Source organism: Chiloscyllium plagiosum, chromosome 2, assembly GCF_004010195.1.
Source record: "Chiloscyllium plagiosum isolate BGI_BamShark_2017 chromosome 2, ASM401019v2, whole genome shotgun sequence".
NCBI classification, from domain to species: Eukaryota; Metazoa; Chordata; class Chondrichthyes; order Orectolobiformes; family Hemiscylliidae; genus Chiloscyllium; species Chiloscyllium plagiosum.
In genome coordinates, this window is record NC_057711.1 from 75,733,531 (window position 1) to 75,750,063 (window position 16,533).

At 37.8% G+C, this 16,533-nt stretch overlaps 1 protein-coding gene across 8 annotated transcripts in view; it reads right to left on the reverse strand.

Moving 5' to 3' along the window:
• The window catches only part of trpm6 (transient receptor potential cation channel, subfamily M, member 6), a 177,285-nt gene extending 164,058 nt beyond the window's left edge, over window positions 1–13,227 (reverse strand). For 7 of the 8 annotated variants that reach the window (XM_043712212.1, XM_043712207.1, XM_043712192.1 and 4 more), the window contains exon 1: window positions 13,067–13,227. In XM_043712212.1, coding sequence (XP_043568147.1) covers window positions 13,067–13,116 — 50 coding nt within the window. In that variant the 5' untranslated portion in view covers window positions 13,117–13,227. Of the gene's footprint in view, window positions 1–10,197; window positions 10,763–13,066 lie in introns of those variants that run through there. The other variant, XM_043712194.1, reaches the window with a different exon arrangement.
• Between the last annotated feature and the right edge of the window lie 3,306 nt (window positions 13,228–16,533).

Consider the following 16,533-nt stretch of genomic DNA (forward strand, 5'->3'; position numbering starts at 1 on the left):
TAACCAACTGATGTTGAGTTTAGTAGAAATGTCCTTTTACCCTTTCTTGAACACAGGAACATTTGCCACTTTCCATTCCTCCAGCATTTCACCCATCTACATAAGAAGTGAAAAGCTCTCACAACATTTTTTTTTCAACAATTCATATCACTTTTTATTCCATTCACAGGATATCCTAATTTGAAATTCAACTACTGGTGTTTAATAGCCTAATATAGTTGCCAGTAATCCTACAAAAGGTTCCATAACCAGCAAATAAAGTGAATGATCAGATAATCTGGGTTCTTTATAAGTGTGAATTGAAGGAAGGTCATTGACCAGTACGTGAGAAGAACTCATTGTTCTTCTTCAAATAAAGTGTAAATGGGCCTAGATTTAACATTTCATCCAATAGAATGCTGTACTTTATAAACTATGTGCCCAAGTTCTTGATTTGAGCTTGAGTGCACTAATGTTTCATATAGAGCCAGCCATGGAGGGTAACTGCTGGTAATGACACTGTAGAACACCAACTGTTGTATCGCTCTGGTTGATGCTAATCTTGAGTGATTACAGTTTTTATTTCCACCACTATTATGTGATATAAGTAACACATAATCGGTGTTCTTTCTACAAGGAACAACCTGAATACTTTTAAAAACCATTATGTATTTTATCCAACACAGTCGAAATCTATTTTACTGTAATATCGTGCAAAAGTAAATGTTGTAAGTGATCACATTAAGTAGATAAACAATCACTAATAAAATTGCTGCAAACAAATCTGGTCAAAATAAGTTAAACTATAGCTAGCAATCAGAGCAGTGTACATATCACTGAATATTCCACTTGCTATATTTCACAGTCAGCATGAATGCAAATATAATAACAAAAGTAGTAGTAAAGCACTCAAGACAACATATACATTAACATCAGTAAAAGCTGCTTGTCAACACTAGTCTTATATTTCTTACATAAAAAATGTAACTTACCATATTTTAATGATTGAAAAAGTCAAATTTATTATTTTCCTATATCCTTGAAAAAGTAATAAGTTTTTTAAAGCGCTCACAAACATGAGAAATGCCAAACTTTACAGCATAACAGCAATGCACTGCTTTGTTTTCACACCTATGAGTTCAGATCAACACAATAGCATGGAATCCGAAGTAGAAAAATAAATATTTTCTAAAGAACTGTTTCTACCCTTTTTGCCTTTCACAAAATATCTTTCAGGAAAGCTGAATGTGGGAAAAAAAACAAGGAAAGGCTTTACATACCCTCACATCTGCAAGATTTGTGTTAAAAATAAATGTGTCAAGGACATAACCAGAAATATGTTTTAACCCTTCCAGGACAGTAGATATACCCACATTCGTTTGTTAAGGAGGTAGCTAGTACTCATAATTCTCAGTCATCAGTATGAATACATAGATTCCCATTTCTATTTTGTTAAATCCAGAGTTTCATACAAACATACCTTTGAGCGAGATTATTACATAAAAGGACTGAAAGTTGCAAAGGGCACTCTGAATGCAAAAGGTTAAACCTTCCTCCCTCCATTTAAATACAGGTATATCTGCATTCCACAACTGAATCTTGACTTTCACCAGAATGAACCTGTTTTGTAAGGACAATTTATTGAAATGGAATGAAATTTACAAATATTGGACAACTAACCACTGATTGAGATCACACAATCACTAATTGTTTAAATCTGGGATATATGATGGTTTAATTAAACACTGTATGGTTACTTAGGAGGATTTATAACTTCAACATGAAACAATAAGATCAGTGATAGATTGCAAGAACATCTGTTAGTTGTCCAATATTTGTAAATTTCATTCCATTTCAATAAATTGTCGTTACAATATTAAAGTTGGCATAATATACATTCTGTAACTCATATACACTATGAGTTACTCTTAAGAAGAGTTTGTCGTCTTCGAGAAGGGGCAGATGTTAGAAAAATAATTATCATAACAACTTTGACTTCAATTGGCTTAATAATCGTTTTTGGCAGAAGTTTGATAAAGTTCTACCAGTGTGATCATAAATAAGCAGGCGGGTGTCATGGTGGCTCAAAGTGCCAGGGACCCAGGAACGATTCCAACCTCAAGCTACTGTGTGGAGTTTGCACATTCTTCCCATGTCTGCATGGGTTTACTCCCACTCTAAAGATGTGCAGGTCAAGCAAATTGGCCATGCTAAATTGTCCATAGTGTTAAGGGATGTGTCGGTTCGGTGAATTAGTCAGGGGTAAATATAGGGTAGGAGAATGAGTCTGGGAGGGTTGCTCTTCAGAGGCTCAGTGTGGACTTGTTGGGCCAAAGGGCCTGTTTCCACACTACAGGAATTCTAAAGTAAATGAAGTGAATTAGTAGGAAATTCACTGAGCAGATTGAAAAGTTACTTAGAAAGAGTATTGTACTCTGCAGGACCAAAAGTTACTGGTGTGATTGGTTGTATGGATTCTTTTCCAAGTGACACAAACTTGATAGCCAAATGATTGTCTTCTTTGGTGCTGTGATTTTTCTCTATTTCTATGTAAAAGCAAAAGATAGTTGCTAAATGCATATGTCCTAGGCTGGGATCGTTGGCTAATGGAAACTAATAATGTGAACTGTCGCATTCACCTGAGATGTGATCGAAAGAAGGGAAAGCAAGTTGAAGGCAGGTGCCAGTCACAACATTTATACAAGATTCTAGATCTGATTGTTCACTGGTCAAAGAGAGGATAGTGACATCAGTTAAATTCTGCAAACCCTGGGATATTGTGAGAAATCTCTCAGTTACCAATCACATTTGTTCCCCAAAATGATACCTCAAGGCATTACTACTAGTTGTTAAAGTATTGACTTTGGATACATAATGTGTTTTGGAGGCAGATACAGATATTCTTGGCTCTATAATCTGCTCCAGGTAGCAATGCATTGTGTCAAATTTTCTTGGATATTGGCAATGAGGATGCACCGACTCCACCATTCTCCACTCTGCTACCTGTCTCAGGTCCTCGGGGTTGAGTTTCAGTGGCATCATGTGAGTGCTGTTACAAGTGAGATGGGAGGGATACGTTGTTTCCCTCCAGCTTCACTACGTTACAGGTCACAACATCAATTTGATTGGGTTGATCAATTCCCAATCTGACCATTCATGTACTATTCTATATTAGACTTAGAATACAAAGATCCATCAGCCAAGTTTCTTCAACAAGCACAAAATTACTGATTTATTATAAAACAAAACTGATTCATTGAAGATTCAAAATGGGTTTACACCCACTTTGTAATATGAAAAGGTACATGTTTAACCCTCTATGCACACATACCAGATAAAGGGGGATGAAAACACATTTTTCTAAGCAGAAATTCACTTTAGACCAGTGAGGGTTTGTTCTTGAAGGAATAAATGGCTGAGGCATAGAATGTTTTGATGGCTGTTGATCTAGTATTCTGTCACACTGAGATAAGGCAATAGACATGAGCAGTTGTCCATGGGGTCATGGCAGACAAAACTTGCTCAGGAATCACAGTATCAAGAAGTCTGTCATATGTTCTTCAAGAGGACAATAAGTTTGACATTGGACTTTTAGTAAGGGTGTTTGAGAAAAGACAGAGAGATGATCAGCGTAATCTTTTCCCCAGTCGATGTTTCCTGCATTGACATCCAAAACAATATCTGAATAAAGCAGCCACAAAACCCAAGCTGGCGATATCTAATTAATTGAATCCAACTAATCAGCTAAAGTCATGAGAATTCCCAGACTTGTCTGTTAATTACCTCTTTAAAAAGATCAACCCAAATATCCACATAACTTAAAACATTTTCTACATTCTTTTAAAACTCAAATTCTCAAATAAAATTAAATATGAATCCTTTATAGCAGTGCAATACCAATTCTGCATGATTCTTTTTAGAGTGGGACCCATGAAATTTGAATTCTTGAGCTCAGGATTCAAGAATGTGTTTAATAGAGCCTGTCCTATTGTTACGTTTTAACCTCTTATTCCGTGGTAGCATGAGATTAATGAACAAAGTGAGGTGATTAAATTTCTCCTGCAATGTAAAGAAATCTTGGAGTTCAAGACAGTACCAATCATTGTCACAGACACTAAACTGCCATCACTCCAGTTCCATATCTCTGTATGTGGGCATAAGGCTCGGCTCCCTGAACTTTGTTGCTTGTATGTTCAGTCTTGTTCTCATTATAATTTCCCAGGTTGCCTATCCCACCAATCCTCCAAGCCTTTGTTTTCTCATCCCATTGCTGCACTTGGTCTCTGCCAGCAGTTCCAATACCCACCACCCAACTAGGAAAAGTCTTTCAGATGATAAAATACTAATCTTTAATTTGTAGTTACATCACTTAATCATGGCGATATCAGCTCGCCTTGGATATGCTCTTAGGAAGAATAAGTTGCAGCATTCAGCAATGATGTGAGGATAACACAATAGGGTTGGACTTAAAATAACATTTAAATCAATAAATTGGTTGATGAGCTGAATAGGAGATAGGGCAATGTCAATAAGTGCAACTTATATGGGCTTTCAAAGGGTATTTGACAAAATATCTCAAGAGATTGTTGGCTAATGTTGAACATCAAGGATTTCAGTGAAGGAAAATTATTAACTTGGTTAGTAAATTGACTAAGCACTGTAGAATGGAGGATGGGAAGTTATAGGAAGATAATCTAATTGGTGAGAAGTAACTTGTGGTTTCCTCCTGGGATTTGTGTCAATGGCTTAGATGAGGGTTCTTTTGGGACTAAAATTGTACGAAGCATTGGATTTTCTTGGATTTTCAAATACAAGCCATTTTGCATTCAGAGAATAGGGAGGGCTTGTATGGGATGGGTTGAAGGTGGGGAGGTAGAACTTTAAGCATTGCCATGCACTCAGATCTTGCCTGTGCAAAACTTTGACTTATTCAATTTTCTGGGATCAGATTAAGAATGGTCTCCTGTGGCCAGCACCCAGGTGTCTAGAGAGAAGAAAATTCCAGCTTTGATAAATGTTGGTTAAGTGGATCGCTGGATTTTCAATATTGTATCTGTCTTCAAAGTTGTTGACTATATGATAGTAAGCTATATAAAATTACAAAGACATGTTAACAGAATTCAGTATTACTTTATTGATTATTGATAGATAACCAAAATAGTCGCACGTGTCTTTCAAAAGGATGCAAACTTGAAGTCATCTAATTGAACATAAAAAGAAAAGATCAGAATACAGTTTCTGGAATTTAGCTCTTTTTCTCATGTTTGAACTAAGGCTGTAATGAGATCAGGAGCTGAGAGGCCCTGAATGAACCCAAACTGGCTGGGTGCAGCTCCAATAAAATTCAAGAAGATTGACAGCATTCAGGACAAAGCAACCTGCTTGATTGAAACCACATCCACATGCATCCATCCCCTCAACCACTGATGCTTAGTAGCAGCAATGTGTACACTGCAGGAATTCACCAAAGATCCTTAGATAGTTCCTTCCAAACCCATGACTACTTCAATCTAAAAGAAGGGCAGCAGATACATGGGAAGCTGACCACCTGCAAGTTCCCCTCCAAGACACTCACCATCCTGACTTGGAAAAATAATGCCAGTCCTTCACTGTCATTAGGTCAAAATCCTGGAATTCCCTAAGGGCATTGTGAGTCCACTTGCAGCACATGGAATGCAGCGGTTCAAGAAGGCAGCTCACCAGTACCTTCTCAAGACTAACTAGGGATGGTGAATAAATGCTGACCAGCCAGTGATGCCCATGTCCCATGAGTGGATTAAAAGAAAAAGCAAATAGCTGGAAACAGTTGTGATCCAAAGTATCTTGGTGATCTGGCTACATAACCCCTTACAAAGTTATGAGGAGGTACAGAAAATAATCAAAATAACTAATAGGGTGCTGGCCTTTACATCTAAGGTCTAGATTACAAGCAGGTAGAAGTACCTCAGGTATAGAAGCCTTGGCAGTTGACACATGGAGTATTTTGAGATGTTCTGAACACTCCACCTTAATACGGATATATTTATTGTCCTTGGAGCAATTGCATTGTAGATTGAACAGAATTATGTATAACTTCCAATGTTTACTTTAGGGCAGCAGATTAAACAAGGAAGAGTTTTAGTAATTCTGGAATTTACATGGAATAACAGTGGTTTGATCAACGTTTTCAAAATATTGAGCAGAACAAATAGGGGAATGGTGGGAAATTAACCCATCCAGTTGGGAAGGATTAAGAGGCATAGCCTATAAACTCATCAGAAATTTCAAGAGTTCATTGAAAACATTTCTATACAAAAAGAGTGGCAGAAGTTTGGAATACTCTTCCACAAATGGCAATTGCTGCTTGATCAGTATTAATTCTGAACCTGAGTTTGATGGATGTTTTTAACCATAAGTATTAAGATTGGGCAAAGGTGGGCATATGGAGTTTGCCCATAGATTAGCTGTGACCTTATTGAGTAGCAGAACAAATTCAATGGGAGAAACTGTCTTCTCCTGTTCCTATATCAGTCAATTTTACTGTCACCCGCCATTGTGTTCTGGCCTTGTGATCTCATTTGCACCATCCCTGTAGATCCCACTTATACTACTTCGTACAATTGGATGCCATTATCTTGCCAGATTCCAAATCACAAAGAGTTCAAGAAGTGGAATCAGAAGGAAATGTAGAATATGATGTCATCCTGGTTAACCCTCCACCTTTTAAAATGCAACATCTCTGTGGGATGTGGCCATTATCCACAGGAGAAACCTGCCACAGTCTGAGCCTTCAGGAACATTCCAGCTTTAATAAATCATAGTGAAAAACAGAGATTTCTGGAGAATCTCAGCAGGTTTGGCAGATTCTGTTGAGAAAAAGCAGAGTTAATGTTTCAAATCAGGAAATTCTTCCATAGAACTTGCTTTTCAGACTGGAGGCTGTGACCAGTGGTGTGCCACAAGGATCAATGCTGGGTCCACTGCTTTTCGTCATTTATATAAATGATGTGGAAGTGAACATAGGGGTATAGTTATAAGTTTGCAGATTACACCAAAATTGGAGGTATAGTGGACAGCGAAGAAGGTTACCTCAGATTACAATGGCATCTTGGTCAGGTGAGCCAATGGGCTGAGTGTCAGGTGGAGTTTAATTTAGATAAATGTGAGGTGCTGCATTTTGGAAAAGGAAATCGTAGCAGGACTTACACACTTAATGGTAAGGTCTTGGGGAGTGTTGCTGAACAAAGAGACCTTGGAGTGCAGGTACATAGCTCCTTGAAAGTAGAGTCACAGGTAGATAGTTAGTGAAGAAGGCATTTGTTATGCTTTCCTTTATTGGTCAGAGTATTGAGTATTGGAGTTGGGAGGTCATGTTGCCGCCGTACAGGACATTGATTAGGCCACTGTTGGAATACTGCATGCAGTTCTGGTCTCCTTACTATCAGCAGAATGTTGTGAAACTTTAAAGGATTCAGAAAAGATTTAATAGGATGTTGCCAGGGTTGGAGGATTTAAGCTATAGGGAGAGGCTGAACAGGCTGGGGCTGTTTTCCCTGGAGCCCTGCAGCTGAGGGATGACCTTGTAAAGGTTTATAAAATCATGAGGGGCATGGATAGAATAAATAGGCAAAGTCTTTTTCCCTGGGGATGGGGGGTCCAGAACTAGAGGGAATAGGTTTAGTGTGACAGGGGAAAGATATAGAAGGGACCTAAGACCAACTATTTCACACAGAGGGTGGTGCGTGTATGGAATGAGCTGCCAAAGGAAGTGGTGGAGCATCGTACAATTGCAGCATTTAAAAGGCATCTGGATGGGTATATGAACAGGAAGGGTTTAGAGGAATATGGGCCAAGTGCTGGCAAATGGGACTAGATTAGGTTAGGATATCTGGTCAGCATAGACAAGTTGGACCGAAGGGTCTGTTTCTGTGCTGTACATCTCTATAACTCTATGAAGAGGGGACAATGAACCCGAAACATTAACTCTGCTTTCTCACCACAGATGCTGCAGACCTACGACGTTTCTACAGAAATTTCTGTTTTTATTTCAGTTCTATAGCATCCATATTTCTTTATTTTAGTTTGGTAAATCGAAGCCCATTTTCCACACAGTGAAGCACCATAGTTAGGAGCGAGAAAGTTCAGGGTCAGTGTTTGGTGAAATCCTTTTACAGAAGCTTTGAGTGAAAATTAAATGACTATTTCAAATCATTGTCTGAGCTTTACCTCCCCAATGAAGAAAGCAAACTGTGAACCAATGAAACAAGCCAAAAAGCTGCAAACAATTTTCTGAAAGGAAGACGCAAGATCAAATTACATCTTCTCATTAGTCAATTTGTTCATTAAGCCATTTCTTTTTAGGTGGAAGTGAACAGTTTCACTCTTCAGAAGTTATGGAGATTAGAGTCTGCTGTCAGTGCTGGACTGAAGCACAGATGAAGTATTTTTCAGAATAATGATTTATTACCATTAAGAATTTATAAACTTCATATTCATTCACCAGCATAAGCAGTTGAAGATGTATTTAACTTGCTAGTTCAGGTTATTTACATTATGTAACCGGGCAACTTTGTATCTTTCACAAACATGTGTTTACCCCTAAGCAGGAGAAAGTGAGGGCTGCAGATGCTGGAGATCAGAGCTGAAAATGTGTTGCTGGAAAAGTGCAGCAGGTCAGGCAGCATCTAAGGAACAGGAGAATCGACGTTTCGGGCATAAGCCTTACAGTAGAAAAATAAACTATAGACAGTCCAAATCCCATGTTATGAAACTCAATAATATGATGAAAATAATTCAGAATTTAAACACTCAACTTGAAACAAATAATCTATAGAGGTTAATATAAATGCAATGTGCAGAGGACATTTCGTTATTATTTGGTAAGTTAAGGAAATGTGAGTATTACAACATTTTGTAATTATTTGTATCCTGAAATACTCTCAATCATGTAATCCTTTTATTATTTAATACTGGATGTTTATTTAATGATTGTCTATAAATTATTATATGTCTTATTTGTATTGTTTTCATATTTCAACACCAGCCATCATGATTTCTCAATTACCCAATTACCGAATACCTAGATATGTTACTATGTTACTACATGGAAAAATGAAACATCAATGAAAAATATTCTCTATTTGTTTAATGGTAACTGCAGCCAAATACATGACAGCTAATAAAAAGTAAAATCCAAGCTGAAAATACAAGGCTAATTTTGTCTTTGTATTTTTCTTACACAAAGTAATGAGGAGCCAGAGTTAAACTCACTCACCTAACCCCAGGACCTTAAATAACTTTTTAAAAGTTTCCTCCAAAGTGGTCACCAGTATTTTAATCATAAAGACAGGAATGGCCTTCCAGCACTTTATCAAATGAGCAGGACGAAATTTTCCAGAAATGTGGCCCAATATATTGTATTCTCCAATAACCGATTCAGTCAAATATTACTTCCTCTTCTCAGGTTAAAATGGGCAAGCCTCATGTTAATCATCAACATTTTTAACAACAATGAAGTTCATGAGTTAGGTGGCCCTTGATGTAAAGTCTCACCAGATTGTGTCAAAAAATTCTTTGCATGAACGTTTCTGTAAATATTGACCAAGATTTGAAAGTAATGGCAATAAATAAATTTACAATTTGCTTTAATCCTCTGATTTGCAATCATGTAATTTTATCTGGCCATTTGAAATCTAGGCTTCTTTTTAATAAAAGGAATAATATTATTCAGAGAATATATTCTAACTCTTTATGCATCTGTTTACACAAATAAACTAGCATCTGATTTACACAGTGGACCTTAAACGAGTGCACAATGTAATTGATTTCTATCCACACATGCTCGCAAGCCACAAGTAAAAACTCACATATCATTACACCGCACTAATAATTGCAAAAAATATATTATTTTCTACAGAAATGCATCGTTTGTTTCCGGCAGCCCATTGCAGTCTACCTCTTGTTTACTTGTTCTATTGGTAAGAAGTTAAGCTGTTGGACTGTTTCAGCGTCAAGAAGTGGACTTTGGCATCGTAGAAGATAAACCGCGTGCAAGTTAAGTATTAAAAGAGAACCCATGAATAGTTTTACACTTTCTACAAACACTGCGACCTGTGTCACTGCACTGCACTGCACTGCACTACTGTTTAAAATTAATTATAAACTTTGTTTTAAGATTGTTGCAACTCAAATACAAGACGGATGTGCACTGGTTTTCCAGGTCATGACAAGATTTGGTACCTTAAGCTGAACCTTCATTTAACTTGCCGTCGTCTGCTTGGAAGGGAACAGGGATACCTTCTGATGACTTTGTAGCAAAAATGAAACTTTGTAGACTTCCAAAGCATTGGAAAGCAGAAGAATGCCTTCAGAGCTGCACAGTGCCACGGTAAAAATGACACCTTCAAGATTAACCAAGGCTGACTGCACTACACTGATCCTTGAACTCCGGCGGTGGCGATCTGACACTTACCCAGTTCCTACTCTGATGTAAATATAATTGTATTTTCAGATTATGACTCAGTGAATCTGCAAACTAATTTTACCATGCAACCTTCAATAAATAATGTACTTGGAAAACCTGTCGTCTTGGCATCAACAAATAATGGTACAATCTTGGCTCTACTGTGACCCGAGTGAATATTTTATTTTTTTTAAAAACTGCACACCATATTAAAGTTTCATTCTCTACATGTGTCATATATTCCTTCAAAAAATATTAGGAATAGACTTAACTTGTGTCAGACAAACCAGTTGTGTAATTGTAACTTAATTCAGAGACCATTAAACTAAATACAGAAAATGGTAAGAACCCTTATAGTTTTGTTTAGACTTAAATTAGATTCCCTACAGTGTGGAAACAGGCCCTTCGGCCCAACAAGTCCACACCAACCCTCCGAAGAGTAACCCACCCAGACCCATTTCCCTCTGACTAATGTACCTAACACTATGGTTAACAACATGGCCAATTCACCCGACTTGCACATCTTTGGACTGCGGGAGGAAACCGGAGCACCCAGAGGAAACCCACGCAGACACGGGGAGAACGTGCAAACTCAACACACTTGACAGTTCTTTGTAAATTATAATTATAACGTTATAGTATATCAGGAGGGAAAACAATGACAGGTTCTTTCAGTGATGCATAAGGTTTTTAGGATCATCTGCAAAATAACAGGGAGATAGATTAGGATTTTATTTTTACAAAGAGGACTGTTAGGAATTTACAAGGGTCAGTACAGAATTGAAAATAGTTTATAAAGGCAAGTGAATGAATAATTGAAAAAAAGGGATGAGAATAAAACTAATGAATCAAACCTGAATTATTAACCTGTTGGAACATCTGGCTTACAACATTAAGTAAAAAAATGACATTAATCAGAAATCAAGATTCTTTCCACAAGACTTTAGGAAGAATATATCAAGAGATCCCCATAGCACTTTTACACTTTGTTTACTCGTAAATTGATTGAGCTAGTGGTAGTGAATGAGGCTGCGAGTGATAAGCATTTAAAAACAAACAGGAGAATCAGAAAGTGAACCATCAATTACTTCAATGACAAGATAAACTGAGCACAGTCAAGGTGTATTCTCTCAAAAGGAAATAAAGTACAATAAGTAAATCAGAGCTTCCTGGAATGACAAAGGAGACAGAAAGCAAGTTAAAGTACAAAAATGTGCTTAGAAGAGTGCCAGATACTAAATTGCGCCCAACCTGAATACAGAAGACTCAGAAGGGAGGTGAAAAAGCAAAAATAAGAGAACTTAGGAGACAATTAGGCACAAAGAGAAAATCTACAGTATTCTATGAACAAATCAATAGTAAAAGGGTGGTAAACCCAATATTCAAATCAATAAATTCCATCCAACCAGATTGTAATAACAATATGGTATCGTAGCTTCCACCCTCAGCGCTTTGTCTATGCGCATGCATAGTTTCCTAAAATCTAATCAAAGTCAGTGAACAAAGGAACTCTGTGCCATCGCTAATGTTGCTAAGTATCTTGAATTAGATCATGTTTCTTTCTCTCAGATAATATCAAATATCAAGTGATCATTATGTTTCAAATGTCCATTAAACTCTTTTCAAAATCTAGCATTTCAACAGATCTCCCAACAAAAACAAATAGCTGGAGAAACTCAGCAGGTCTGCCAGTATCAGTGGAGAGAAGGCAAAATTAACATTGAGTCGAGTGACTCTTCATCAGACCTTCCAATTTCTCTTTCTCCGACTAGAACTTGCCTACCAATAAGAAAATCTTACTAAAATACATTAATATTGGAGAAAAGAGTTTTGATTCAGTGTTTTAGACAGATTCATTTAAAAAATGTTCTCAGCAGACTATTTCATAATTCAATGTGTTTTTGATAGCCTGAAAGTATTGGGAAAGTACATCATCACTGGTTGGATCATAACCGATTGGTTTCACAACTTTTATAGCGCTTGGTCAAGGTAACAGTGTGCAAGAATAAAGAATCTAAGACAGAGAATAAAAGGTTCTTCTTTACAAATTAAAACCGGAACTTTCATTTCAGGACAATAAAACTTTAGGGATACATTGTATGAAAAAAGAGCTGTGGGGTTTATTTTGGTTTTCAGCTGTAAATATATTTGTATTTTGTGTGCACTCTACCAGTAATGAGTATTGATGGTTTCCCAGTATTTATTTTCACCTCATTTTGATTGATGCAAATGCCACATTTATATTTCAGATGTCACAATGGAGAACTTTGGAGATTTGGAGAACAATGGAGATTTGTTGACATTGACTTTACCACAAACACAAAAGTACAATTTGCATCAATCTAAATTCAAAAAAAGTGACAACGAATATAATTGAATTTCTAAACCACAAAATTGTGTTTTTAATAAACCCAAAATATGACTGTCCAAGAAGCCACATCTAAAGACAGCTATTTGTTCTATGAAGATAATTGTTGCATTAAATTGTTAATAAATTGCCTTCGTAATGAAGCATAATTGTCGAAGTAACACTGCAGAATAAAATATGAAATTCTGTTTTTAAAAAAATCAATCCAGCTTATTCCTCCAATGTTACCAACAGCCTGGACCTTCACTATCAAGTTGAACAAGAATTTTAAAACTCACCATGTGTAACTGCACAAACTAAAATTCAAACATGAATGTGCTTTGGTCATTAACCTGAAAGACCAGTGTGCCGTTCTGATTCACACAGCCAATTTTCAAATCAGGAATTTCAGCATTCGAAGAATACAGCGATCATTGTAAAATGAGCACAAAGCAAGTGCTTTGTCAACTTAAACACAAAGAAGGCGGCGCACTATGAGTTGCAAAACATAAGGGCAGGTATTTTTAATGGCATCAGTCCGGTGACTTAAGATTTCTCCCTCAAAGCCCAAAGGCTTTTCCAGGAACCATAATTTCACAAAAGTTTAAAGATACCGTGCATTGAACTATTTGCGGCATGCCACCTAGAGCCTGTCTGGAGAATCACACCCAAACTGATTTATTCTGGAATCCACAACGTAGCAAAGTGGACCTGGTGTTAATTTCATTCATTACATAATTACAGTAAATTATAATTTAACAATGTTGTGTGGAGTTTGCACATTCGCCCCATGTCTGCATGGGTTTCTTCCGGGTGCACCGGTTTTCTTAAACGATCCAAAACGATGTGCAGGTCAGGTGAATTGGCCATGTTAAATTGCCTATTGTGTTAGATGCATTAGTCAAGGGTAAATAAAGGGTAGGGGAATGGGGCTGGGTTGGCTACTCTTCGGAGGGTAGATGTGGACTCGTTGGGCTGAAGGGCCTGTTTCCATACTGTAGGTACTCTAATCTAATCAAGATGACACCAAAATTGGAGGTGTAGTGGGCAGCGAAGAAAGTTACCTCAGAGTACAACAGGATCTTGATCAGATGGGCCAATGGGCTGAGGAGTGGCAGATGGAGTTTAATTTGGATAAATGTAAGGTGCTGCATTTTGGGAAAGCAAATCTTTGCAGGACTTATACACTTAGTGGTAAGATCCTGGGGAATGTTGCTGTACAAAGAGACCTTGGAGTGCAGGTTTATAGCTCTTTGAAAGTAGAGTCGTAGTTAATAGGATAATGAAGGCGGCGTTTGGTATGCTTTCCTTTATTGGTCAGAGTATTGAGTACAGGAGTTGGGAGGTCATGTTGTGGCTGTACAGGACATGGGTTAGACCACTGTTGGAATATTATGTGCAATTCTGGCCTTCTTCCTATTGGAAAGATGTTGTGAAACTTGAAAGGGTTCAGAAAAGATTTACAAGGATGTTGCCAGGATTGGAGGATTTGAGCTATTCGGAGAGGTTGAATAGGCTAGGACTGTTTTCCCTGGAACACTGGAGGCTGTGGGGTGACCTTATAGAGGTTTATAAAATCATAAAGGGCATGGATAAGATAAATAGACAAAATATTTTCCCTGGGGTGGGGGAGTCCAAAACTAGAGGGCATAGGTTTAGGGTGAGAGGGGAAAGATATAAAAGACTGAGGGTCAACTTTTTCATGCAGAGGGTGGTACGTGTATGGAATGAGCTGCCAGAGGGAGTGGTGGAAGTTAATACAATTGCAACATTTAAAAGACATCTGGATGGGTATATGAATAAGAAGGGTTTGGAGTGATTGGGTGGGTGTTGGCAGGTGGGACGAGATTGAGTTGGGATATCTGATCGGCATGGGCAAGATGGACCAAAGTGTCTGTTTCCATTCTGTACATCTGTATGACTCTAAGACTATAATTCCAAACTGCGAGGAGGATGGTGTAAAACCTGAAAAGGACATTGACAAGTTGGTGGAGTGGGCAATTAGGTGGTGGACAAAATTCAATTTGAAGAGGTAGGTGATAAATTTTGTTTTAAAAATTGGAGAGGCAGTATAAAGTAAAATGTTCTACGCTAAAGGGTATGCAGGAGCAGATAAACCTGGGTTTAATTGTGAATAATTCATTAAAAATAGTACCGCAGGTAGTGATAGCATAAACAGTCTCCGGGCTTCATTTAGAGGAGCATGGGGGAGAAGATCAAGGAGGTTATGCTGAACTTGTACAAAACACCAGTTGGAGCTCAAGTGAAGCATAGTTCTGGGTGCTGCACTTCAGCATAAATGTGAATTCATTAAACAGCTTGCAGAAGAATCTGAAAATAAGGATCCTGGGGTGAGAAACCTCAGTTATGAAGACAGATTTAAGGGGAGGTGACAGTCCAGTATTATTATCTCTAGACCATTGATCCAGAGACACAGGTAGTATTCCTGGACACCAGATTAAAATTCCACCATGGTCAAATCTGAATTCAATAAAAATTTGGATTTAACAGTCTAATGATGACCATGATTGGGAAAAACACATCGAGTTCACTCAATTAAGTTTTTGGTTAATACAATGTTGATAGTACAATATTCAAAGATTGTAATGCCAATGACCTCCAAGGGAAGATGGTTAGATACTGTCCTGTTGGGTTTGCTCATTGTGAATGTTACTTGTTACTTATGCTGTCTAGGTCGGGTTGCATAACAGCACATTAAGGATTCTGGGTAATTCAAGATGGAGGATGGGAAAAATTTCTGGCTGGAACAGCTGCTCTTTTTTGAGGTATTTTAGGTGGAGGTGATTTCCTCAAATTCCAGGAGCAGCAATTACTGTTTTATATGCTGTTGCATTGTTTTGGAACTTTGAGGGAATAAAAGTCAAAAACAACAGCAGTTTAAAAAGGGAGAAGGAACAGACAAAGGATGCATATGGTGAGTTCAGTGCAGGAGTGAGAGAGAAAGAAACTGACACCACAATGTACCTGCACAGTACTGCTTTTGCTGTTTGAATTCATGTATCACTGGACATCAGATTGCGTCTGGGAAAAATAACAAACAGCGAAATTCACAACTGATCTTGGAGGAACTGTTTGGGTGAAGTTCACAGCACAGAATCAGATAGGTGTATTGTTTTAAGTGTGGCCTACAGAAAGTCTGCAGTAGTAAGTGGGGTGGGTTCTTTCTTGATTATATGTTTTTGGAGATATGTCTCTTGATTAAACTTAAAATATAAGCCATAACTATTAATTTAACCTGGGCATTGTTTTGTAGAGGAATAAGATGGTATCATTTTCTGGTAGATTGTGAAGGAGCAAAAATGGCCTTTAGTAGAGTGATATACACTTCTTGTCAGATGTGGGAGTTTAAAGAGTGTTTAAGGGTTACAGCGGATTATATCTGCAATACATGCTGTTGCTTGAGAATCTTATCAGATCAAATGGATCGGTTGGAGAGACAGTTAGAAGCAATGAAGAATTTACAAAAGCAACAGTATGTGATGGATGGCAGTTATAAGAAGGGGGGAAAGTCTCTGATACAGTCACATAGATGGGTGAACTCTAGGAAAAGTAAGAGAGGTAGGCAGCTAGTGCAGGAGCCTTCTGTGGCTATACCCATTTCAAACAAGTATGCTGACTTGGAAAATATAGGGTGTAATGGATTCTCAGGGGAACGTAACACGAACAGCCAAGTTTCTGGTATTGAGACTGGCTCTAATGCAATGAGGGGTACGTTGGGTTCGAAGAGATCAATTGTGTTAGGGGA